The sequence below is a fragment of the Tachyglossus aculeatus genome, chromosome 5 (assembly GCF_015852505.1).
Source record: "Tachyglossus aculeatus isolate mTacAcu1 chromosome 5, mTacAcu1.pri, whole genome shotgun sequence".
Classification (NCBI taxonomy): domain Eukaryota; kingdom Metazoa; phylum Chordata; class Mammalia; order Monotremata; family Tachyglossidae; genus Tachyglossus; species Tachyglossus aculeatus.
In genome coordinates this window covers 34,560,350-34,584,487 of record NC_052070.1, presented here as the reverse complement: position 1 = coordinate 34,584,487, position 24,138 = coordinate 34,560,350, and the positions used below count along the sequence as shown (strand labels likewise).

Sequence of the window (24,138 nt, the reverse complement as noted above, 5' to 3'; positions counted from 1 at the left end):
TATTTATTGAGCGCTGTGTGCAGAGCACTGTACTAAGCGCTTTCCACCCTCCGACCCCAAATCTAGGGGAGCTCTGCCCCCCCCCCCCCCACCATTAGCCCCTCTTCCCCTCAGCAGGGTTTTGGGGGTGGGCGGCTCCCCCTTCCCAGCCTCCCACCAATCAATCAATCGTATTTATTGAGCGCTTCCTGTGTGCAGAGCACTGTACTAAGCGCTTGGGAAGTACAAATTGGCAACATATAGAGACAGTCCCTACCCAACAGTGGGCTCACAGTCTAGCGCTTAGCACATTGCTTTGCACATAGTAAGCGCTTAAATGCCATTATTATTATTATTATTCATTCATTCAATCGTATTTATTGAGCGCTGTGTGCAGAGCACTGTACTAAGCGCTTTCCACCCTCCGACCCCAAATCTAGGGGAGCTCTGCCCCCCCATTAGCCCCTCTTCCCCTCAGCAGGGTTTTGGGGGTGGGCGGCTCCCCCTTCCCAGCCTCCCACCAATCAATCAATCAATCAGTCGTATTTACTGAGCGCTTCCTGTGTGCAGAGCACTGTACTAAGCGCTTGGGAAGTACAAATTGGCAACATATAGAGACAGTCCCTACCCAACAGTGGGCTCACAGCCTAGCGCTTAGCACATTGCTTTGCACATAGTAAGCGCTTAACAAATGCCATTATTATTATTATTATTCATTCATTCAATCGTATTTATTGAGCGCTGTGTGCAGAGCACTGTACTAAGCGCTTTCCACCCTCCGACCCCAAATCTAGGGGAGCTCTGCCCCCTCCCCATTAGCTCCTCTTCCCCTCAGCAGGGTTTTGAGGGTGGGCGGCTCCCCCTTCCCAGCCTCCCACCAATCAATCAATCAATCAGTCGTATTTACTGAGCGCTTCCTGTGTGCAGAGCACTGTACTAAGCGCTTGGGAAGTACAAATTGGCAACATATAGAGACAGTCCCTACCCAACAGTGGGCTCACAGTCTAGCGCTTAGCACATTGCTTTGCACATAGTAAGCGCTTAACAAATGCCATTATTATTATTATTCATTCATTCAATCGTATTTATTGAGCGCTGTGTGCAGAGCACTGTACTAAGCGCTTTCCATCCTCCGACCCCAAATCTAGGGGAGCTCTGCCCCCCCCCCCCCCCACCATTAGCCCCTCTTCCCCTCAGCAGGGTTTTGGGGGTGGGTGGCTCCCCCCTTCCCAGCCTCCCACCAATCAATCAATCAATCGTATTTATTGAGCGCTTCCTGTGTGCAGAGCACTGTACTAAGCGCTTTGGAAGTCCAAGCAGGGGCCCCGACCGACCGGCCGGCGTCCGGCTCCGCCGCGACCCTCCCGCCCGGGCCAACGCCCCCGGCAGATCACGGAGGGCTTTCTTTCTAAAGTTTATTTCAAGTGTGGTCGCGTAGACTTTTTTTTAAAACCAGACAAATAAATACAAAAAAAAAAATACGATTAAAACCGCGGCTCGCGCCTGGGGGTGGGGATCGATGCCGTTAGTGTCAGCGCTGCCCCGCGGGCAGACGGGAAGGCCGGTTTAGGGGCTGTAACATTAAACAGTCGGGAATTCAGTGCAACGGGGGGCGACTACAGTGCAGCCCAGTACCATACCACAGTCGTTCTACCTACACAAGCGGGGGCAGGACGGTTGCTATGGAAACGAAGCCTTTCTAGGGAAACTTAAGGCAATGTTACAGTGGAATAAGCACTCCCGCATCCTTCCGCAACAGCAGCCTGTTGGCGGGATGCCCTATAACTTAAGGACCAGGTGGGGCCCTGCCGGTCTCACACAAACACGCACACCCACGTACATAAATACCTTCCAGTCTGCAAGGAGGGAGGGAGGAAATCCGCCGCCCCGCTCGGAGAAAGTTGCCCGGGCTCGGAAAGAGGTGACCTGTGGACCCGTCCCCGTGAAAGGGGGCCGTTTCGGTCGCTCCCAAGTGGGTCTCCGACACCCCTGGGACCCCTCGGCTCTGCAGGTGTCACGGGGGGGGGGGGGGGGGGGGATCCACTAGGCTAATGATGACCACAGACTCCCCTAGTAGGGTGTGACGGGCGAGGAGAGGGAATAGCGTGGGGAGGAGGGTTGTAGACCCCCCAGAAGGTGATGGGGGGGATGTCGGCCTCCATCCCACCCTCTGCACGGGGGTAACGTGAGCCCAGATTGGGGCGCCTTGGGTCGTGGGGCCGGCCCGAACGGTCAGTGTCGGAGAGAGGCCCGGAGACGACTTCTCCACCCCAACGAGGTGCTGCTGCGGCCCACCACGCCGGACCACCGCGCCCCCGGCCCGGGTGAGTGGCGCCCAGGGAGAGGGCAGAGCCCTCAACGGGTCCACTAAAACGAAAAAATAAAGAGGAAACTCCGGTGCTGGCTTGTCAACTTCAACAACGGCTCTGTTCGCCGGAGGCTCCAGGTTCCAATGCGGTTTCGCCGTCGACGACCCCCCGTAACGAAAGGGAGCCCTCCGTTCTGCTCCGACAGTCTGACGGGGCCCGGAGAGGGTCGGTGGAGGCGGGGACCGGCTCCCCGAAAGGCAGGTCCGCGCGCCCCGGCCCGTGGGGACGCCGGGAGCCCAGGCCCGGCCCCGGGCGGCTCCTTCCGCCCGACTCCTTCCTCGAGCCCGGCCCGGCCCGGCCCGGCCCGGCCTACACCTGGGAGTCGGCCCCCAGGCTGTGGAACTCGTCGGGGGTCTTGTCGCCGGGGCCACCCGCCCCTTGGCGGAAGCCCGAGGCGATCTCGTCGAAGGTCCGGCCTCGCGTCTCGGGGACCTTGAAGTAGGTGAAGATGAAGAAGAGGATGAGCAGCACGGTGAAGATGATGAAGACGTAGGGGCCACAGAGTTGCTGAAAGACAAAAAGCCGGTTCACATTCATTCATTCGTGAGCACTTACTGCGTGCAGAGCACTGTACTAAGCGCTTGGGAAGTACAAGTTGGCAACACAGAGAGACCGTCCATGCCCAACAGCGGGCTCACAGTCTAGAAGGGGATCAGGTATTTATTGAGCGCTTATTCTGGGTAGAGCACTGTCCGCTCCCAGGGAAGTGGTGGGGGTCGGTCGGGACAGCCTTTGGATCACAGCAAGGATGGGGAGACCACACGCGCCCCGGAAGCACAAAATAGGAGCCCCTACGCACCAGGACGTTAAGAGCCCCAGTTGGGGATCAGGTACCGTGTCTGACCTGCTTCTTCTGTTCCTGCGCTGATGCTTAGGCCCAAGGTTTGGCACCTAATGAACACCGTGTCGACGGACTTAGACCCCCCCAAGGGGCAGAAGGACCGCAAAGGGTAGGGTGATATTTCACACTTGGAGTGCCTCTTCCCAATCCACCCGCTCCCCAGCCCTCCCACAGTCAGGTGAACCGGAGGGAGGGAGAGATCCCGCTCCCAACGCTCATCCCGCCTATCTGCAGTGGGACCCCTCGCCCCAATCTCCAGCCCACGGCCCAGCCCAGCAGAAGGCTCAGATTTGGGGCCACGGGTTCCTTTCGCACCCAGATAGGCCCCGATCCTCCCCAGGCTCAGACGCAGGGGCCCAGACACAGTCCAAGACCACGGCTGCGGACGGAGGGGGACGGGGGCCACCCCATGTCCTTGGCCCCTTGCGCTGCCATCCTTCCAGGGAACCAAAGGAGCCCGCTGACCCCAAGGTGCCAGCCCTGCCCGGGCTGGACACTCCTCTGCCCCGAAAGGCCAACGTGACGGGGGCCCAGGGAGACGGGGGCAAGGGAAGGGTCCGTCACCTCGATGTACTGAAAGCACATCCCCACGATGAAGTTGGAGGACCAGTTGGACAGGCCGGCCACGGCGAAGGCGGCCGGCCGCGGCCCCTGGCTGAACAGCTCGGCCACGATGAACCACGGGATGGGGCCCGGGCCGATCTCAAAGAAGGCCACGAAGCCAAAGATGGCGATGATGCTGATGTAAGACATCCAGGGCAGTTGGTCCTGTGCCGGAGAAAGGGAAGCGGGTCAGGGATGGGGAGCGGGGGCTTGGAGAGGGTCCCCACAACGATCCCCTTGTTTCCAAGAAGAAGCAGCTGGTTGAACGGACCGGACCCGCCCCCCCCCCCGCCCCTTTTCGCCCCTCCAAAGCTCACCAGAAGCGTGAGAGCGACGGTCATCAGCACGGTGCAGCCTGCCATGCCGGCCAGGCCGATGAGATGCAGGGTCCGGCGCCCGGCCCGCTCCACCACGAAGAGCTGGAGGAGGCATTAAGAATGACGGTATTTTGGAGACGTTAATGATGACCATATTTGTTAAGCGCTGGGGTAACAGTACTAATAACAATTGCGGTATTTGGTAAGCGCTTACTATGGGCCAGGTACTAAGCGCTGGGGTGGATACAAGCAAATCGGGTTGGCCACAGTCCCTGTCCCACGTACAGACTAATTAAGTTGGACCCGATCTCTGTCCGTCTGGGGCTCACAGTCTTAATCTTCATTTTACAGATGAGGTGACAGGCCCGGAGAGGTGAAGTGACTTCCCCAAGGTCGCACAGCAGACACAGTCATCAGAGCCTGCACCTTTTCCTCTCCTCCCGCCCCAGGAAGGCTGGGGCCCGCTGGTGGGGGAGTTTCAATCAATCAATCAATCAATCAATCGTATTTATTGAGCGCTTTCTGTGTGCAGAGCACTGTACTAAGCGCTTGGGAAGTACAAGTAGAGACAGTCCCTACCCAACAGCGGGCTCAGTCTAGTTTCAGATGTGGTTGAGCACTTTCCGAACAGCGACGAGGGGCCCGTTCACGGGGAGGTGGCTGTGGTGGCCGCTCCCTTGGTGTGTGTCGGTTTCGGGTCTGGGGTCCCGGGGGCCTCCGCTCCGCCCGCACCCCCAAGTTGAGGGGAGGACCCGGGCCGGGGGCGGGGGGTACTCACAGACACGACTGTGAAGGCTGTGTTCACCACCCCGGACCCGATGGTGGCATAGATGGGTTGCTCCACCCCCGACTTCTCAAAGATGCTGGTAGAGTAGTAGAAGACCTGCGGGAAAGACGGGACGGCTGAGTCGTCCAGCGCGGGCCGCGCGGCTCCGGGGCCGTCGGGGCGGGCTGCTTCCACCCCCGGGGTAATCATAATACTACTAATAATGGCGTTTATTAAGCGCTTACTATGTGCAAAGCACTGTTCTTAGCGCTGGGGAGGTTACAAGGTGATCAGGTTGTCCCACGGGGGGCTCACAGTTTTCATCCCCGTTTTACAGATGAGGGAACTGAGGCCCAGAGAAGTTGAGTGGATTCAAATCCCGGCACTGCCAACTGTCAGCTGTGGGACTTTGAGCAAGTCACTTCACTTCTCTGGGCCCCAGTTCCCTCATCTGGAAAATGGGGATTAAAACTGTGAGCCCCCCGTGGGACAACCTCATCACCTTGTAACCTCCCCAGCGCTTAGAACAGTGCTTTGCACATAGTAAGCGCTTGACAAATACCATTATTATTATTATTATTATTAAGTGACTTGCCCAAAGTCACACAGCTGACAAGTGGCGGGGCCAGGATTTGAACCCATGACCTCTGACTCCAAAGCCCATACTCTTTCCACTGAGCCACGCTGCTTCTCCAGCCGGGTGTGTGGGTACCGAGCTGGAACCCCAGTCTGGGAGCTGGGCACTGGGCCCGGGAGGGCTCTGCCCCGGCTTTTCATTCATTCAATCGTATTTATTGAACGCTTACTGTGTGCGGAGCACTCTACTAAGTGCTTGGGAAGTACAAGTTGGCAACATCTAGAGACGGTCCCTACCCATGAGCGGGCTCACAGGCTAGAAGGGGGAGACAGACAACAAAACATATTCACAGAATAAAATAAATAGAATAAATATGAACAAGTAAAATAGAGTAATAAATCTGTACAAACATATATACATATATGTATATATACATGTTCATATATACACACACATATGTTTATATATACACACATATATGTTTATATATACATATATGTGTGTATATATATAAACATATATATGTGTGTATATATACACACATATATGTGTGTATATATAAACATATATGTATATATATGTGTTTATACATACACATATATATGTGTATATATGTGCATATATAAACATATATACATATATGTATATATATGTTTATATATACACACACATATGTGTTTATATATACACGTATATATGTTTATATATACACACATATATATGTTTATATATACACGTATATATGTCTATATATACACACATATATATGTTTATATATACATATATATGTGTGTGTGTATATATATATATATATATATATATATATATATATATATATATATATATATATATATATATATATATATATATATACATACAGGTGCTGTGGGGAGGGGAAGGAGATAAGGCAGGGGGGATGGGGAGAGGAAGGAGGGGGCTCAGTCTGGGAAGGCCTCCTGGAGGAGGTGAGCTCTCAGTAGGGCCTTGAAGGGAGGAAGAGAGCTAGCTTGGCGGATGGGCAGAGGGAGGGCATTCCGGGCCCGGGGTTCGATGGCGGGACGGGCGAGAACGAGGCCTAACGGTGAGGAGATCAGCGGTGGAGGAGCGGAGGGTGCGGGTTGGGCTGGAGAAGGAGAGAAGGGGGGTGAGGGAGGAGGGGGCGAGGGGATGGACGGCCTGGAAACTGAGAGTGAGGAGTTTTTGCTTGATGCCTAGGTTGACAGGCAGCCACTAAAGATTTTTGAGGAGGGGAGTAACACGCCCAGAGCGTTTCTGCACAAAGACGATCCGGGCAGCGGCGTGAAGTATGGATTGAAGTGGGGAGAGACAGGAGGCCTTGCAGGGCCGGGCCGGTTCTGGCCCCCCGGGGAGCGACACTCACGGCATTGATCCCCGAGAGCTGCTGGGACAGCTGCAGCACCACGGCGATGAGGATGGGCTGTCGGTACATGGGGGAGCGGAACAGCTCCAGAATGGTCACTTTCTTCTCCCTCATCATCTGCCGGCTCTCCTCCTTCATCTCCTGCAGGTCGCTGCTGACGTCCGTGGTCCCCCTCAGCTTCTTCAGCACTGAGGGGGAGAAGGGATGTGGAGGCGGTCCGGGGCGGGGAAGCTCGGGACGCGGGGTGGGGAAAGGCCAGCGAGGGATTGGGGAGAGGAGGATGAGAGGCAGCAGGGGCCTTACCGTTCTTGGCTTTATTCTCCTCGTTGCGATTGATGAGGAGGAAGCGGGGGCTCTCGGGACAGAAGGGCAGCAGGACGCACTGCAGCAGGGCGGGGGCGAAGGTAAAGCCCAGGAGCAGGGGCCACAGAGCCTCGTTCCCCATGATGGAGTCCAGACCGAACACCTGGGGGAAGTGGGAAAGAAGCAGGGGGGAGTGAGGGGTGGGGTCCCCGCCCCCCCCGAGGACTTCAGTCAATCAATCAATCAATCAATCAATCAATTGGGGATGGGGATGAAATCAATAAAATGGGGATGAAGACTGTGAGCCCCACGTGGGGCAACCTGATCACCTTGTATCCCCCCAGCGCTCTGCACATCAATCAGTCAATCAATCGTATTTATTGAGCGCTTACTGCGCGCAGAGCACTGGACTATAAGCGCTTAAGACTAGGACTTCCTGGTTCCTTCCTGTGACGGTGGAGTTGTTCCCAAGCGCTTAGTCCAGTGCTCTGCACACAGTAAGCGCTCAATAAATACGACTGATTGATTGATTGATTGGTGGCCCCACCTTGGCTTTCCTCCCCTAACAAGCCAGCCCCCCGCGCCAAAACCGCTTGACGTTTCCGTAGCGTGGTGGCTATCACGTTCACCGGACACACGGCAGGTCCCTGGTTCACAACTGGTCGGAAACACTAAAACTTTATAATAATAATCATAATAATAATGATAGTATTCGTTAAGCGCTTACTATGTCCTTTGAATAATCATAATAATAATGATGGCGTTTGGTAAGCGCTTACTATGTGCAAAGCACTGTTCTAAGCGCTGCCCACGGTTTCAGACTGTGAGCCCACTGTTGGGTAGGGACTGTCTCTATATGTTGCCAACTTGGACTTCCCAAGCGCTTAGTACAGTGCTCTGCACACAGTAAGTGCTCAATAAATACGACTGATTGATTGATTGGACATAATAATAATAATAATGATGGTATTTGTTAAGCGCTTATTATGTGCAAAGCACTGTTCTAAGCACTGGGGGGGATATAAGGTGATCAGGGTGTCCCACTGTGGTCTTAATCCCCCTTTTACAGATGAGGTCACTGAGGCCCAGAGAAGTGAAGTGTCTTGCCCAAAGTCACACAGCTGACGATTGGCAGAGTAGGGATTTCCTCTCTTCCTCCCTTCAAGGCCCTACTGAGAGCTCACCTCCTCCAGGAGGCCTTCCCAGACTGAGCCCCTTCCTTCCTCTCCCCCTTGTCCCCCTCTCCATCCCCCCCATCTTACCTCCTTCCCTTCCCCACAGCACCTGTATATATGTATATATGTTTGTACATATTTATTACTCTATTTATTTATTTTACTTGTGCATATCTATTCTATTTATTTTATTTTGTTAATATGTTTGGTTTTGTTCTCTGTCTCCCCCTTTTAGACTGTGAGCCCACTGTTGGGTAGGGACTGTCTCTAGATGTTGCCAATTTTGTACTTCCCAAGCACTTAGTCCAGTGCTCTGCACACAGTAAGCGCTCAATAAATACGATTGATGATGATGATGATGATTTGAACCCATGACCTCTGACTCCAAAGCCCGGGCTCTTTCCACTGAGCCACGCTGCTTCCCACATGCTTGGGAGCTCACTGTTGGGTAGGGACCGTCTCTATATGTTGCCAACTTGTACTTTCTGAGCGCTTAGTACAGTGCTCTGCACACACTAAGTGCTCAATAAATACGATTGATTGATTGATTGATTGGGAGCTCTGTACCAGGACTCCTCCCTCCTCGGGGCCCCTCCTACCCCCTTCCCTGGGGACTAGCCTAAGAGTCTGACAGCCTGTGAAATCAATCAATCAATCAATCGTATTTATTGTGCGCTTACTGTGTGCAGAGCACTGGACTAAGCGCTTGGGAAGTCCAAGTTGGCAACATCTAGAGACGGTCCCTACCCAACAGCGGGCTCACAGTCTAAAAGGAAAGACTTGGCTGCTTTCACTAAGGAGCAATTAGAGGAATTTGGATCATCATCAATCGTATTTATTGAGCGCTTACCGTGTGCAGAGCACTGGACTAAGTGCTTGGGAAGTCCAAGTTGGCGACCTATAGAGACGGTCCCTACCCAACAGTGGGCTCACAGTCTAAAAGGAAAGACTTGGCTGCTTCCACTAAGGAGCAATTAGAGGGATTTGGATCATCACCAATCGTATTTATTGAGCGCTTACTGTGTGCAGAGCACTGGACTAAGCGCTTGGGAAGTCCAAGTTGGCAACATATAGAGACGGCCCCTACCCAACAGTGGGCTCACAGTCTGCCCCTTCCTTCCTCTCCCCCTCGTCCGCCTCTCCATCCCCCCCGCCTTACCTCCTTCCCTTCCCCACAGCACCTGTATACATGTATATATGTTTGAACATATTTATTACTCTATTTATTTATTTATTTTACTTGTACATATCTATTCTACTTATTTTATTTTGTTATTATGTTTGGTTTTGTTCTCTGTCTCCCCCTTTTAGACTGTGAGCCCACTGTTGGGTAGGGACTGTCTCTATATGTTGCCAATTTTGTACTTCCCAAGCGCTTAGTCCAGTGCTCAGCACACAGTAAGCGCTCAATAAATACGATTGTGATGATGATGATAAAAGGAAAGACTTGGCTGCTTTCACTAAGGAGCAATTAGAGGGATTTGGATCATCATCAATCGTATTTATTGAGCGCTTACCGTGTGCAGAGCACTGGACTAAGCGCTTGGGAAGTCCAAGTTGGTGACCTATAGAGACGGTCCCTACCCAACAGCGGGCTCACAGTCTAAAAGGAAAGACTTGGCTGCTTTCACTAAGGAGCAATTAGAGGGATTTGGATCATCATCAATCGTATTTATTGAGCGCTTACCGTGTGCAGAGCACTGGACTAAGCGCTTGGGAAGTCCAAGTTGGCAACCTATAGAGACAGGCCGTACCCAACAGCGGGCTCACAGTCTAAAAGGAAAGACTTGGCTGCTTTCACTAAGGAGCAATTAGAGGGATTTGGATCATCATCAATCGTATTTATTGAGCGCTTACCGTGTGCAGAGCACTGGACTAAGCGCTTGGGAAGTCCAAGTTGGTGACCTATAGAGACGGTCCCTACCCAACAGCGGGCTCACAGTCTAAAAGGAAAGACTTGGCTGCTTTCACTAAGGAGCAATTAGAGGGATTTGGATCATCATCAATCGTATTTATTGAGCGCTTACCGTGTGCAGAGCACTGGACTAAGCGCTTGGGAAGTCCAAGTTGGCAACCTATAGAGACAGGCCGTACCCAACAGCGGGCTCACAGTCTAAAAGGAAAGACTTGGCTGCTTTCACTAAGGAGCAATTAGAGGGATTTGGATCATCATCAATCGTATTTATTGAGCGCTTACCGTGTGCAGAGCACTGGACTAAGCGCTTGGGAAGTCCAAGTTGGCAACCTACAGAGACAGGCCGTACCCAACAGCGGGCTCACAGTCTAAAAGGAAAGACTTGGCTGCTTTCACTAAGGAGCAATTAGAGGGATTTGGATCATCATCAATCGTATTTATTGAGTGCTTACCGTGTGCAGAGCACTGGACTAAGCGCTTGGGAAGTCCAAGTTGGCGACCTATAGAGACGGTCCCTACCCAACAGCGGGCTCACAGTCTAAAAGGAAAGACTTGGCTGCTTTCACTAAGGAGCAATTAGAGGGATTTGGATCAACATCAATCGTATTTATTGAGCGCTTACCGTGTGCAGAGCACTGGACTAAGCGCTTGGGAAGTCCAAGTTGGCAACCTATAGAGACGGTCCCTACCCAACAGCGGGCTCACAGTCTAAAAGGAAAGACTTGGCTGCTTTCACTAAGGAGCAATTAGAGGGATTTGGATCATCATCAATCGTATTTATTGAGCGCTTACCGTGTGCAGAGCACTGGACTAAGCGCTTGGGAAGTCCAAGTTGGCAACCTATAGAGACGGTCCCTACCCAACAGCGGGCTCACAGTCTAAAAGGAAAGACTTGGCTGCTTTCACTAAGGAGCAATTAGAGGGATTTGGATCATCATCAATCGTATTTATTGAGCGCTTACCGTGTGCAGAGCACTGGACTAAGCGCTTGGGAAGTCCAAGTTGGCAACCTATAGAGACGGTCCCTACCCAACAGCGGGCTCACAGTCTAAAAGGAAAGACTTGGCTGCTTTCACTAAGGAGCAATTAGAGGGATTTGGATCATCATCAATCGTATTTATTGAGCGCTTACCGTGTGCAGAGCACTGGACTAAGCGCTTGGGAAGTCCAAGTTGGCAACCTATAGAGACGGTCCCTACCCAACAGCGGGCTCACAGTCTAAAAGGAAAGACTTGGCTGCTTTCACTAAGGAGCAATTAGAGGGATTTGGATCATCATCAATCGTATTTATTGAGCGCTTACCGTGTGCAGAGCACTGGACTAAGCGCTTGGGAAGTCCAAGTTGGCAACCTATAGAGACAGGCCGTACCCAACAGCGGGCTCACAGTCTAAAAGGAAAGACTTGGCTGCTTTCACTAAGGAGCAATTAGAGGGATTTGGATCATCATCAATCGTATTTATTGAGTGCTTACCGTGTGCAGAGCACTGGACTAAGCGCTTGGGAAGTCCAAGTTGGCGACCTATAGAGACGGTCCCTACCCAACAGTGGGCTCACAGTCTGCCCCTTCCTTCCTCTCCCCCTCGTCCCCCTCTCCATCCCCCCCATCTTACCTCCTTCCCTTCCCCACAGCACCTGTATAAATGTATATACGTTTGTACATATTTGTTACTCTATTTATTGATTTATTTTACTTGCACATATCTATTCTATTTATTTTATTTTGTTAGTATGTTTGGTTTTGTTCTCTGTCCCCCCCTTTTAGACTGTGAGCCCACTGTTGCGTAGGGACTGTCTCTAGATGTTGCCAATTTTGTACTTCCCAAGCGCTTAGTCCAGTGCTCTGCACACAGTAAGCGCTCAATAAATATGATTGATAATGATGATGATAAAAGGAAAGACTTGGCTGCTTTCACTAAGGAGCAATTAGAGGGATTTGGATCATCATCAATCGTATTTATTGAGCGCTTACCGTGTGCAGAGCACTGGACTAAGCGCTTGGGATGTCCAAGTTGGCAACATATAGAGACAGTCCCTACCCAACAACGGGCTCACAGTCTAAAAGGAAAGACTTGGCTGCTTTCACTAAGGAGCAATTAGAAGGATTTGGATCATCATCAATCGTATTTATTGAGCGCTTACCGTGTGCAGAGCACTGGACTAAGCGCTTGGGAAGTCCAAGTTGGCGACCTATAGAGACGGTCCCTACCCAACAGCGGGCTCACAGTCTAAAAGGAAAGACTTGGCTGCTTTCACTAAGGAGCAATTAGAGGGATTTGGATCATCATCAATTGTATTTATTGAGCGCTTACCATGTGCAGAGCACTGTACTAAGCGCTTGGGAAGTCCAAGTTGGCAACCTATAGAGACGGTCCCTACCCAACAGCGGGCTCACAGTCTAAAAGGAAAGACTTGGCTGCTTTCACTAAGGAGCAATTAGAGGGATTTGGATGAGACTACTGTCATCATCATCATCATCAATTGTATTTATTGAGCGCTTACTGTGTGCACAGCACTGTACTAAGCGCTTGGGAAGTACAAACTGGCAACATATAGAGACAGTCCCTACCCAACAGTGGGCTCACAGTCTAGTACCATACGGGATGGTGACGGGGCTGCGGAGGGAGGGTGGGGGGGGGGTGCGGACCCCGGCTCACCTGGGCGATGAGGATGCCGATGACGATGCCCAGCTGGTGCAAGGTGCCCAGGGCGCCCCGCAGAGCGGTCGGGGCCACCTCGCCCACGTACATGGGCACGAAGCCCGTGGTCAGGCCGCAGTAGAGGCCGATGACGAAGCGGCCGAGGATCAGCATCTCGAAGGAGTAGGCCATCTTGGAGAAGCCCAGGAGGACGGCGGAGATGAAGGCCAAGGAGTTCACCATCAGCATGGAGTTCCGCCTGCCGGGGCGAGAAGAGACGGGGCCCGGTGCCCAACACGCTCTCCCCGGCGCTTAGTTCAGCGCCCTGCCTACGGTACGACCTCAACAGACACCATCGATTAATTGATTGATCGGGGCTACGGCGCAACACGCTGTCCCCGGCGCTTAGTTCGGCGCCCTGCCTACGGTAAGAGCTCAATATCCGCCGCTGATTAATTGACTGGTTTCTAGACTGTCGGGGAGGGACCGTCTTCAGGCGCTCAGCACAGTGCTCTGCGCACGGGGAGCGCTCGATGAATACGACCGAGTGACTGAGGGAGAGAGGAGGGGGCCCGGTCTCGAGCGGGTCTGCTGGGAGGCCGGGACAGATGGTAAGGTAGGAAGTGTTTATAATAATAATGATAATGATGATGATGATGGCGTTTATTAAGCGCTTACTATGGGCCAAGCACTGGGGAGGTTACAATAATATAATGATAATAATGACGGCCTTTATTAAGCGCTTACTATGGGCCAAGCACTGTTCTAAGCACCGGGGAGGTTACAATCATATAATAATGAATAATATAATAATATTAATAATAATGAGTACAGTGTACTAAGCGCTTAATAATAATGAAGTGCTTAGTACAGTGCTCTGCACACAGTAAGCGCTTAATAAATACGATTGATGATGATAATAATAATGGCGTTTATTAAGCGCTTACTATGGGCCAAGCACTGTTCTAAGCACTGGGGAGGTTACAATAATAGAATAATAATAATGATGGCGTTTATTAAGCGCTTACTGTGGGCCAAGCACTGTTCTAAGCACTGGGGAGGTTATAATAATATAATAATAATAATGATGGCCTTTATTAAGCGCTTACTATGGGCCAAGCACTGTTCTAAGCACTGGAGAGGTTACAATAATATAATAATAATAATGATGGTGTTTATTAAGCGCTTACTATGGGCCAAGCACTGTTCTAAGCACTGGGGAGGTTACAATAATATAGTAATAATAATGATGGTGTTTATTAAGCGCTTACTATGGGCCAAGCACTGTTCTAAGCACCAGGGAGGTTACAATAATATAATAATAATGATGGTGTTTATTAAGCGCTTACTATGGGCCAAGCACTGTTCTAAGCACTGGGGAGGTTACAATAATATAGTAATAATAATGATGGTGTTTATTAAGCGCTTACTATGGGCCAAGCACTGTTCTAAGCACTAGGGAGGTTACAATAATATAATAATGATGATGGTGTTTATTAAGCACTTACTATGGGCCAAGCACTGTTCTAAGCACTGGGGAGGTTACAATAATATAATAATAATAATGACGGCATTTATTAAGCGCTTACTATGGGCCAAGCACCGTTCTAAGCACTGGAGAGGTTACAATAATATAATAATAATAGTGATGGTGTTTATTAAGCGCTTACTATGGGCCAAGCACTGTTCTAAGCACTGGGGAGGTTACAATAATATAATAATAATAGTGATGGCATTTATTAAGCGCTTACTATGGGCCAAGCACTGTTCCAAGCACTGGGGAGGTTACAATAATATAATAATAATAATGATGGCGTTTATTAAGCGCTTACTATGGGCCAAGCACTGTTCTAGGCACTGGGGAGGTTACAATAATATAATAATAATGATGGTGTTTATTAAGCGCTTACTATGGGCCAAGCACTGTTCTAAGCACCGGGGAGGTTACAATAATATAATAATAATAATGATGGCCTTTATTAAGCGCTTACTATGGGCCAAGCATTGTTCTAAGCACCGAGGAGGTTACAAGGTGATCAGGCTGTCCCACGGCGGGCTCACAGCCTTTGTCCCCATTTTCCAGATGAGGTAACTGAGGCCCAGAGAATCTACCCCAGGGTTAAGAACGGTGCTTGGCACATAGTAAGTGCTTAGCAAATACCGTAGTTACCATTAGTGGAAAGAGCCCGGGCTTTGGAGTCGGAGGTCATGGGTTCAAATCCTGGCTCCGCCACATGTCTGCTGTGTGACTTTGGGCAAGTCACTTCCTTCTCTGGGCCTCAGTTCCCTCATCTGTAAAATGGGGATGAAGACTGTGAGCCCCCCGTGGGACAACCTCATCACCTTGTGACTTGCCCAAGGTCACCCAGCTGACAACTGGCGGGGCCGGGATTTGAGCCGATGACCTCTGACTCCAAAGCCCGGGCTCTTTCCGCTGAGCCACGCTGCTTCTGTTCGGCACAGTGATCTGCACATTGTAAGCACTCAATAAACACTCCATGATCGATCAATCAATCAATCAATCGTATTTATTGAGCGCTTACTGTGTGCAGAGCACTGGACTAAGCGCTTGGGAAGTACAAGTCGGCAACACATAGAGACGGTCCCTACCCGACGGTGGGCATTGACTGATTGAGGGCGGAGGGGAGAGAGAAGAGGAGGAGGAAGGCAAGGTCCTGGGACTGGAAAAGACTCCCGCCCGACCGAGGATCAACGAGGAAATCTTTCCTCTGGCTCCCATTTCTTGTCTCGGGCCTAAAATGGCTTTCACAGCTTTCCCCTTGGCCTAGGATGGCGGGATTTTGCGTCCGGGATGAATGAATGAATGATGGCATTTATTAAGCGCTTACTATGTGCTTAGTACGGTGCCCTGCATCATCATCATCAATCGTATTTATTGAACGCTTACTATGTGCAGAGCACTGGACTAAGCGCTTGGGAAGTACAAATTGGCAACATCTAGAGACGGTCCCTACCCAACAGTGGGCTCACAGTCTAAAAGGGGGAGACGGAGAGCAAAACCAAACATGCTAACAAAATAAAATACATAGAATAGGTATATACAAATAAAATAGAGTAATAAATATGTACAAATCAATCAATCAATCATATTTATTGAGTGCTTACTATGTGCAGAGCACTGTACTAAACGCTTGGGAAGTACAAATTGGCAACATCTAGAGACAGTCCCTACCCAACATTGGGCCCACAGTCTAAAAGGGGGAGACAGAGAAAAATGAAACCAAACGGACTAACAAAATAAAATAAATAGAATAGATATGTACAAGTAAAATAAATAGAGTAATAAATCTGTACAAACATATATACATATATACAGGTGCTGTGGGGAATCAGTCAATCAATCAATCGTATTTATTGAGCGCTTACTATGTGCAGAGCACTGTACTAAGCGCTTGGGAAGTACAAATTGGCAACATCCAGAGACAGTCCCTACCCAACAGTGGGCTCACAGTCTCAAAGGGGGAGACAGAGAACAAAACCAAACATACCAACAAAATAAAATAAATAGGATAGAAATGTACAAGTAAAATAAATAAATAAATAGAGTAATAAATATGTACAACCATATATACATATATACAGGTGCTGTGGGGAAGGGAAGGAGGTAAGATGGGGGGGATGGAGAGGGGGGCGAGGGGGAGAGGAAGGAAGGGGCTCAGTCCGGGAAGGCCTCCTGGAGGAGGTGAGCTCTCAGTAGGGAGGAAGAGAGCTAGCTTGGCGGAGGGGCAGAGGGAGGGCATTACGGGACAGGGGGAGGACGGGGGCCGGGGGTCGATGGCGGGACGGGCGAGAACGAGGTAAGGTGAGGCACATAGTAAGCGCTCAATAAATACGATTGATGATGATGATGCGCAAAGCACTGTTCTAAGGGTGCAGGCCTGCAGGCTGGGGCCCTTTCCCCCGTCGTCACTGAGCACGGGACTCACCGGCCGAAGCGGTTGACGAAGAGTCCCACGGAGAAGGAGCCCATCATGCCCCCGACGGAGAAGATGGCGACCGACAGGGACCAGAGGGTGGTGAGTGTACTGGTTGGGATGGGCTCCCGGTAGCGACTCTCCCAGGTGTGGTTGTAAAATTCCTCGATCACCTGTGGGGAGGAGAGGGAGTCCAGATGAGCCCGCTGTCGGGTAGGGACCGTCTCTGTATGTTGCCAACTTGTCCTTCCCAAGCGCTTAGTACAGTGCTCTGCACGCAGGAAGCGCTCAATAAATACGGTGGATCGACACGAGGAGAGAGGCCCCCGAGGGCCGGGAAGGTGATGATGATAATAATAATAATTGGCATTTGTTAAGCGCTTACTATGTGCAAAGCACTGGGGAGGATACAGGGTGATCGGGGAGGGGGCTCACAGTCTTCATCCCCATTTGACAGATGAGGGAACTGAGGCCCAGAGAAGTGAAGTGACATGCCCAAGATCACACAGCTGACATGTGGTGGCGTCGGGATTCGAACCCATGACCTCGGACTCCAAAGCCCGGGCTCTTTCCACTGAGCCACGCTGCTTCATGATGATGATGATGGCATTTGTTGAGCGCTTACTATGTGCAAAGCACTGTTCTAAGCGCTGGGGAGGATACAGGGTGATCAGGTTGTCCCATGGGGGGCTCACAGTCTTCATCCCCATTTTACAGATGAGGGAACTGAGGCCCAGAGAAGCGAAGTGATTTGCCCAAGATCACACAGCTGACATGTGGTGGAGTCGGGATTCGAACCCATGACCTCTGGCTCCAAAGCCCGGGCTCTTTCCACGGAGCCACGCTGCTTCATGATGCTTCATGATGATGATGATGATGGCATTTGTTAAGCGCTTACTATGTGCAAAGCACTGTTCTAAGCGCTGGCGGGGGCGATGCAAGGGGAGCAGTTTGTCCCACGGGGGGCTCACAGTCTTCATCCCCATTTGACAGATAAGAGAACTGAGGCTCAGAGAAGTGAAGTGACTTGCCCAAGGTCACACAGCAGACAGGTGGCGGAGCCGGGATTTGAACCCACGACCTCTGACTCCAAAGCCCAGGCTCTTTCCACTGAGCCATGCTGCTTCTAATAATAATAATAATAATAATAATAATAATGGCATTTATCAAGAGCTTACTCTGTGCAAAGCACTGTTCTAAACGCTGGGGAGGTTACAAGGTGTTCAGGTTGTCCCATGTGGGGCTCACAGTCTTCATCCCCATTTGACAGGTGAGGGAACTGAGGCTCAGAGAAGTGAAGTGACTTGCCCAAGGTCACACAGCAGACAGGTGGCGGAGCCGGGATTCGAACCCACGACCTCTGACTCCAAAGCCCGGGCTCTTTCCACTGAGCCGCGCTGCTTCTAATAATAATAATAATGGCATTTATCAAGCGCTTACTCTGTGCAAAGCACTGTTCTAAGCGCTGGGGAGGATACAAGGTATTCAGGTTGTCCCACGTGGGGCTCACAGTCTTCATCCCCATTTGACAGATGAGGGAACTGAGGCTCAGAGAAGTGAAGTGACTTGCCCAAGGTCACACAGCAGACAGGTGGCGGAGACGGGATTCGAACCCACGACCTCTGACTCCAAAGCCCGGGTTCTTTCCACTGAGCCACGCTGCTTCTCTGTGGGAAGGGTTCACTGGGGATACGGGAGCAATGTCTGCTCCCTCTCTCGTATTGCATTCCCCCAGCTGCTCACAGTAAGCGCTCAATAAATAATAATAATGATAATGATAGCATTTGTTAAGCGCTTACTATGTGCAAAGCACTGTTCTAAGCGCTTGGGAGGATACAGTGGGATCAGGTTGTCCCACGTGGGGCTCAGTCTTCATCCCCATTTTACAGACGAGGTAACTGAGGCACAGAGAAGTGAAGTGACTTACCCAAAGTCGCCCAGCTGACAAGTGGCGGGGCCGGGATTTGAACCCATGACCTCTGACTCCTAAGCCTATGATCTTTCCACCGAGCCACGCTGCTCCTCACCATTGAAGCATGTGGCCAACTTGTACTTCCCAAGCGCTTAGTCCAGTGCTCTGCACACAGTAAGTGCTCAATAAATACGATTGATTGATTGATTGATTGAAGACGATTGATGAGGGCTCCACGGGTGGCTGGGGTAGAAAGGAGTATTGTTATATTGGACTCTCCCAAGCGCTCAGTACAGTGCTCTGCACACCATAAGCGGCGAAGCAGCGTGGCTCAGTGGAAAGAGCCCGGGCTTGGGAGTCGGAGGTCATGGGTTCGAATCCCGGCTCCGCCACATGTCTGCTGTGTGACCTTGGGCAAGTCACTTCTCTGAGCCTCAGTGACCTCATCTGTAAAATGGGGATGAAGACTGTGAGCCCCACGGGGGACAACCTGATCACCTTGTATCCCCCCCACCAGCTCTTAGAACAGCGCTTTGCATATAGTAAGCGCTTAACAAAACGCCATCATCATCCTCCAACTTGTACTTCCCAAGCGCTTAGTACAGTGCTCTGCACACAGTAAGCGCTCAATAAATCCGACTGCATGAATGAATCATCATCATAAACGCTCAATAAATCCGACTGAATGAAGGAATCATCATCATAAACGCTCAATAAATCCGGCTGAATGATTGATGGAGATGGACTTTGAGGACGGGGGTAATGGAGCACTGACACGTGGCCCAGTGGCCTTGGGAGTCAGAGGACGTGGGTTCGAATCCTGGCTCTGCCGCTTGTCGTTCCTTCAATCATACTTATTGGGCACTTACTCTGTGCAGAGCACTGTACTAAGTGCTTGGAAAGTACGATTCAGCAGTAGAGACAAACCCTGCCCAATCGAGCTAACAGTCTAGAAAGGGGGAGGCAGACAGAAAATCAAGAAAACAGGCATCAATATAAATGAATAGAATTATAGATATAGACGCATCAAGTAAACAGGCATCAATATAAATGAATAGAATTATAGATATAGACGCATCAAGTAAACAGGCATCAATATAAGTAAATAGAATTATAGATATGGACGCATCAAGTAAACAGGCATCAATATAAATAAATAGAATTATAGATATAGACGCATCAAGTAAACAGGCATCAATATAAGTAAATAGAATTATAGATATAGACGCATCAAGTAAACAGGCATCAATATAAATAAATAGAATTATATAGACGCATCAAGTAAACAGGCATCAATATAAATGAATAGAATTATAGATGTAGATGCATCAATCAATCAATCAATCAATCGTATTTATTGAGCGCTTACTGTGTGCAGAGCACTGTACTAAGCGCTTGGGAAATACCAGTTGGCAACAGATAGAGACAGTCCCTACCCAACAGTGGGCTCACAGTCTAAAAGGGGGAGACAGAGAACAAAACCAAACATACTAACAAAATAAAATAAATAGAATAGATATGTACACAGGCATCAATGTAAATAAATAGAATTGTAGATATAGATGCATCAAGTAAACAGGCATCAATATAAATGAATAGAATTATAGATATAGATGCATCAAGTAAGCAGGCATCAATATAAACGAATAGAATTATAGATATAGATGCATCAAGTAAACAGGCATCAATATAAATGAATAGAATTATAGATATAGACGCATCAAGTAAGCAGGCATCAATATAAATGAATAGAATTATAGATATAGATGCATCAAGTAAACAGGCATCAATATAAATAAATAGAATTATAGATATAGACGCACCAAGTAAACAGGCATCAATATAAATGAATAGAATTATAGATATAGACGCATCAAGTAAACAGGCATCAATATAAATAAATAGAATTATAGATATAGATGCATCAAGTAAACAGGCATCAATATAAATAAATAGAATTATAGATATAGATGCATCAAGTAAACAGGCATCAATATAAATGAATAGAATTATAGATATAGACGCATCAAGTAAACAGGCATCAATATAAATGAACAGAATTATAGATATAGACGCACCAAGTAAACAGGCATCAATATAAATGATATTTATATTGATATAAATCACTGTTGGGTAGGGACTGTCTCTATATGTTGCCCACTTCTACTTCCCAAGCGATTAGTACAGTGCTCTGCACACATCGCCCCCCCGCCTTACCTCCTTCCCCTCCCCACAGCACTTGTATATTTTTGTACATATTTATTACTCTATTTACTTCGTGAATGACGTGCACATAGCTTTAATTCTATTTGCTCTGACAATTTTAACACCTGTCTCTATGTTTTGTTTTGTTGCCTGTCTCCCCCTTCTATTCATTCATTCATTCAATCGTGTTTATTGAGCGCTTACTGTGTGCAGAGCACTGTACTAAGCGCTTGGGAAGTCCAAGTTGGCAACACATAGAGACGGTCCCTACCCAACAATGGGCTCACAGTCTAGAAGGGGGAGACAGACGACAAAACAAAACATATCAACAAAATAAAATAGAATAAATATGTACAAATAAATAGAGTAATAAATCCGCACAAACATATAGACATATATACAGGTGCTGTGGGGAGGGGGACCTTCTGGACTGTGAGCCCACTGTTGGGTAGGGACCGTCTCTCTATGTTGCCCACTTGTCCTTCCCAAGCGCTTAGTCCAGTGCTCTGCACACAGTCAGCGCTCAATAAATACGATCGAATGAATGAATGAAAATAAGCGCTGAATAAATACGACTGAATGGATGACTAGCATTGTTATTAAAGGGGCGGCAGCAGGGGGCGCTAGAGTTCCCGCCTTCTGCTCCTGCAGGGCTTCCTGCGTCCGGGAGGTGGCGCTGCGGGGAGGGCCCGGGCGGCCCCGCTACGGATGACGTCAGCGGCCAGCCCTCCTTTCCCTCCCCCTCCTCTTCTCCCTCCCTTCCTCTTCTCCCTCCCTTCCTCTTCCTCTTCTCCCTCTTCCTCCACTCCTCTCCTTCTCTTCTCCCTCCCCTCCTCTCCCTCTTTTCCCTCCCCTCCTTCCCCTCTTGTCCCTCTCCCTCCCCTCCCTCTTTTCCCTCTCCTCCTTCCCCTCCTCTTCTCCCTCTTCCTCCCCTCCTCTCCTTCCCCTTCCTCTCCCTCACCTCCTTCACCTCCTCTCCCTCTTCCTCCCCTTCTCTCCTTCCCCTCCTCTTCTCCCTCCCCTTTCCCCTCCTCTTCCTCTTTTCCCTCCCCTCCTTCCCTTCCTCTTCTCCCCCTTCCTCCCCTCCTCTCCCTCCTTCACCTCCTCTCCCTCCCCTCTTCTCCCTCTTCCTCCCATCCTCTCCTTCCCCTTCTCTTCTCCCTCCCCTTTCCCCTCCTCTCCTTCCTCTTCTCCCTCCCCTCCCCTCCTCTTCCTCTCTTCCCTCCCCTCCTTCCCCACTTCTCCCTTCCTCCCCTCCTTCCCCTCCTCTTCTCCCTCTTCCTCCCCTCCTTCACCTCCTCTCCTTCCCCTCTTCTCCTTCTTCCTCCCCTCCTCTCCTTCCCCTTCTCTTCTCCCTCCCCTCTTCTACCTCCCCTTTCCCCTCCTCTCCTTCCTCTTCTCCCTCCCCTCCTTCCCCTCCTCTTCCTCTTCTCCCTCCCCTCCTTCCCCTCCTCTTCTCCCTCTTTTTTTTTAGCATTTATTAAGCGCTTACTATGTGCAAAGCACTGTTCTAAGCGCTGGGGAGGTTACAAGGTGATCAGGTTGTCCCATGGGGGGGCTCAGTCTTCATCCCCATTTTACAGATGAGGGAACTGAGGCCCAGAGAAGTGACGTGACTTGCCCAAAGTCACACAGCTGACAATTGGCGGAGCTAGGATTTGAACCCATGACCTCTGACTCCAAAGCCCAGGCTCACTTCCACTGAGCCACGCTGCTTCTCTTCTTCCTCTCCTTCCTCTCCCTCCCCTCCTTCACCTCCTCTCCTTCCCCTCTTCTCCCTCTTCCTCCCCTCCTCTCCTTCCTCTCCCTCCCCTCCTTCACCTTCACTCATTCATTCAATCGTATTTACTGAGCGCTTCCTGTGTGCAGAGCACTGTACTAAGCGCTTGGGAAGTCCAAGTCGGCAACATCTAGAGACGGTCCCTACCCAACAGCGGGCTCACAGTCTAGAAGGGGGAGACAGACAACAAAACAAAGCATATTAACTAAATCAAATAAATAGAATAAATATGTACAAGTAAAACAGAGTAATAAATACATACATATACATATATACAGGTATATATGTATATACCTATACATAGATAGATAGATAGATAGATAGATGCACAGGTATACAGGTATATATATATATATACAGGTATATAATAGAGAAGCAGTGTGGCTCAGTGGAAAGAGCAGGGGCTTTGGAGTCAGAGGTCATGAGTTCAAATCCTGCCTCTGCCAATTGTCAACCTTGTGACTTTGGGCAAGTCACTTCACTTCTCTGGGCCTCAGTTCCCTCATCTGTAAAATGGGGATGAAGACTGTGAGCCCCCCTTGGGACAACCTGATCACCTTGTAACCTCTGCAGCGCTTAGAACAGTGCTTTGCACATAGTAAGCGCTTAATAAATGCCATTGTTATATGCAGGTGTGTGTATATATATATATATATATATATACACACACCTGCATATAACAATGGCATTTATATATAGAGAGGTATATATATAGGTATATATATACATATATACCAATGCACATACATATATGTGTGTATATGTATATATACCTATATATACACATATATGTGTACATATACACATATATGTGTATATATAGGGGTATATATATATATATATACCAATGCATATACATATATGTGCGTATATGTATATATATACATATATATACACATATATGTGTACATATATACATATACATACATATATTGTGGCTCAGTGGAAAGAGCCCGGGCTTGGGAGCCAGAGGCCATGGGTTCGAATCCCGGCTCCACCACACGTCTGCTGTGTGATCTTGGGCAAGTCACTTCACTTCTCTAAGCCTCAGTTCCCTCATCTTACGATTGTGAGCCCCATGTGGGACAACCTGATCACCTTGTATCCCCCCCCCCCCCCCCCCCAGCGCTTAGAACAGTGCTTGGCACATAATAAGCGCTTACCAAATGCCATTATTATCAAGCGCTTAGTACAGTGCTCTGCACATAGGAAGCGCTCAATAAATACGATTGATGATATATATATACCTGTATACCTCTCCTTGCCCTCCTTCCTCTCCTCTCCTTCCTCTCCCTCCCCTCCTCTCCTACTTCTCCCTCCCCTCCCAGCTGTGGCTGATGCAACCGTGGGACGGGTTTTTCCAGCCTCAGTTCCCCGAGGGCCATGCCAGGCCCAACCCAAGGGGCAGCTCCCCTTCCCCAGGGCCCAGGAAAGCCTGGTCAC

The 24,138-nt window shown here is 49.7% G+C and overlaps 1 protein-coding gene across 3 annotated transcripts in view; it reads right to left on the bottom strand.

Annotated features, from left to right (window-relative positions):
- Positions 1 to 2,009: 2,009 nt before the first annotated feature.
- Positions 2,010 to 24,138, bottom strand: part of SLC2A1 (solute carrier family 2 member 1) — a 49,261-nt gene continuing 27,132 nt past the window's right edge. For all 3 annotated transcript variants that reach the window (XM_038746947.1, XM_038746946.1, XM_038746948.1), the window contains exons 3-10: positions 16,811 to 16,971; positions 12,882 to 13,122; positions 7,137 to 7,299; positions 6,834 to 7,021; positions 4,888 to 4,992; positions 4,110 to 4,211; positions 3,754 to 3,957; positions 2,010 to 2,855 (exon numbers count right to left, since the gene is read on the bottom strand). In XM_038746947.1, the coding sequence (XP_038602875.1) occupies positions 2,658 to 2,855; positions 3,754 to 3,957; positions 4,110 to 4,211; positions 4,888 to 4,992; positions 6,834 to 7,021; positions 7,137 to 7,299; positions 12,882 to 13,122; positions 16,811 to 16,971 (1,362 nt within the window). In that variant the 3' untranslated portion in view covers positions 2,010 to 2,657. The remainder of the gene's footprint in view (positions 2,856 to 3,753; positions 3,958 to 4,109; positions 4,212 to 4,887; positions 4,993 to 6,833; positions 7,022 to 7,136; positions 7,300 to 12,881; positions 13,123 to 16,810; positions 16,972 to 24,138) is intronic.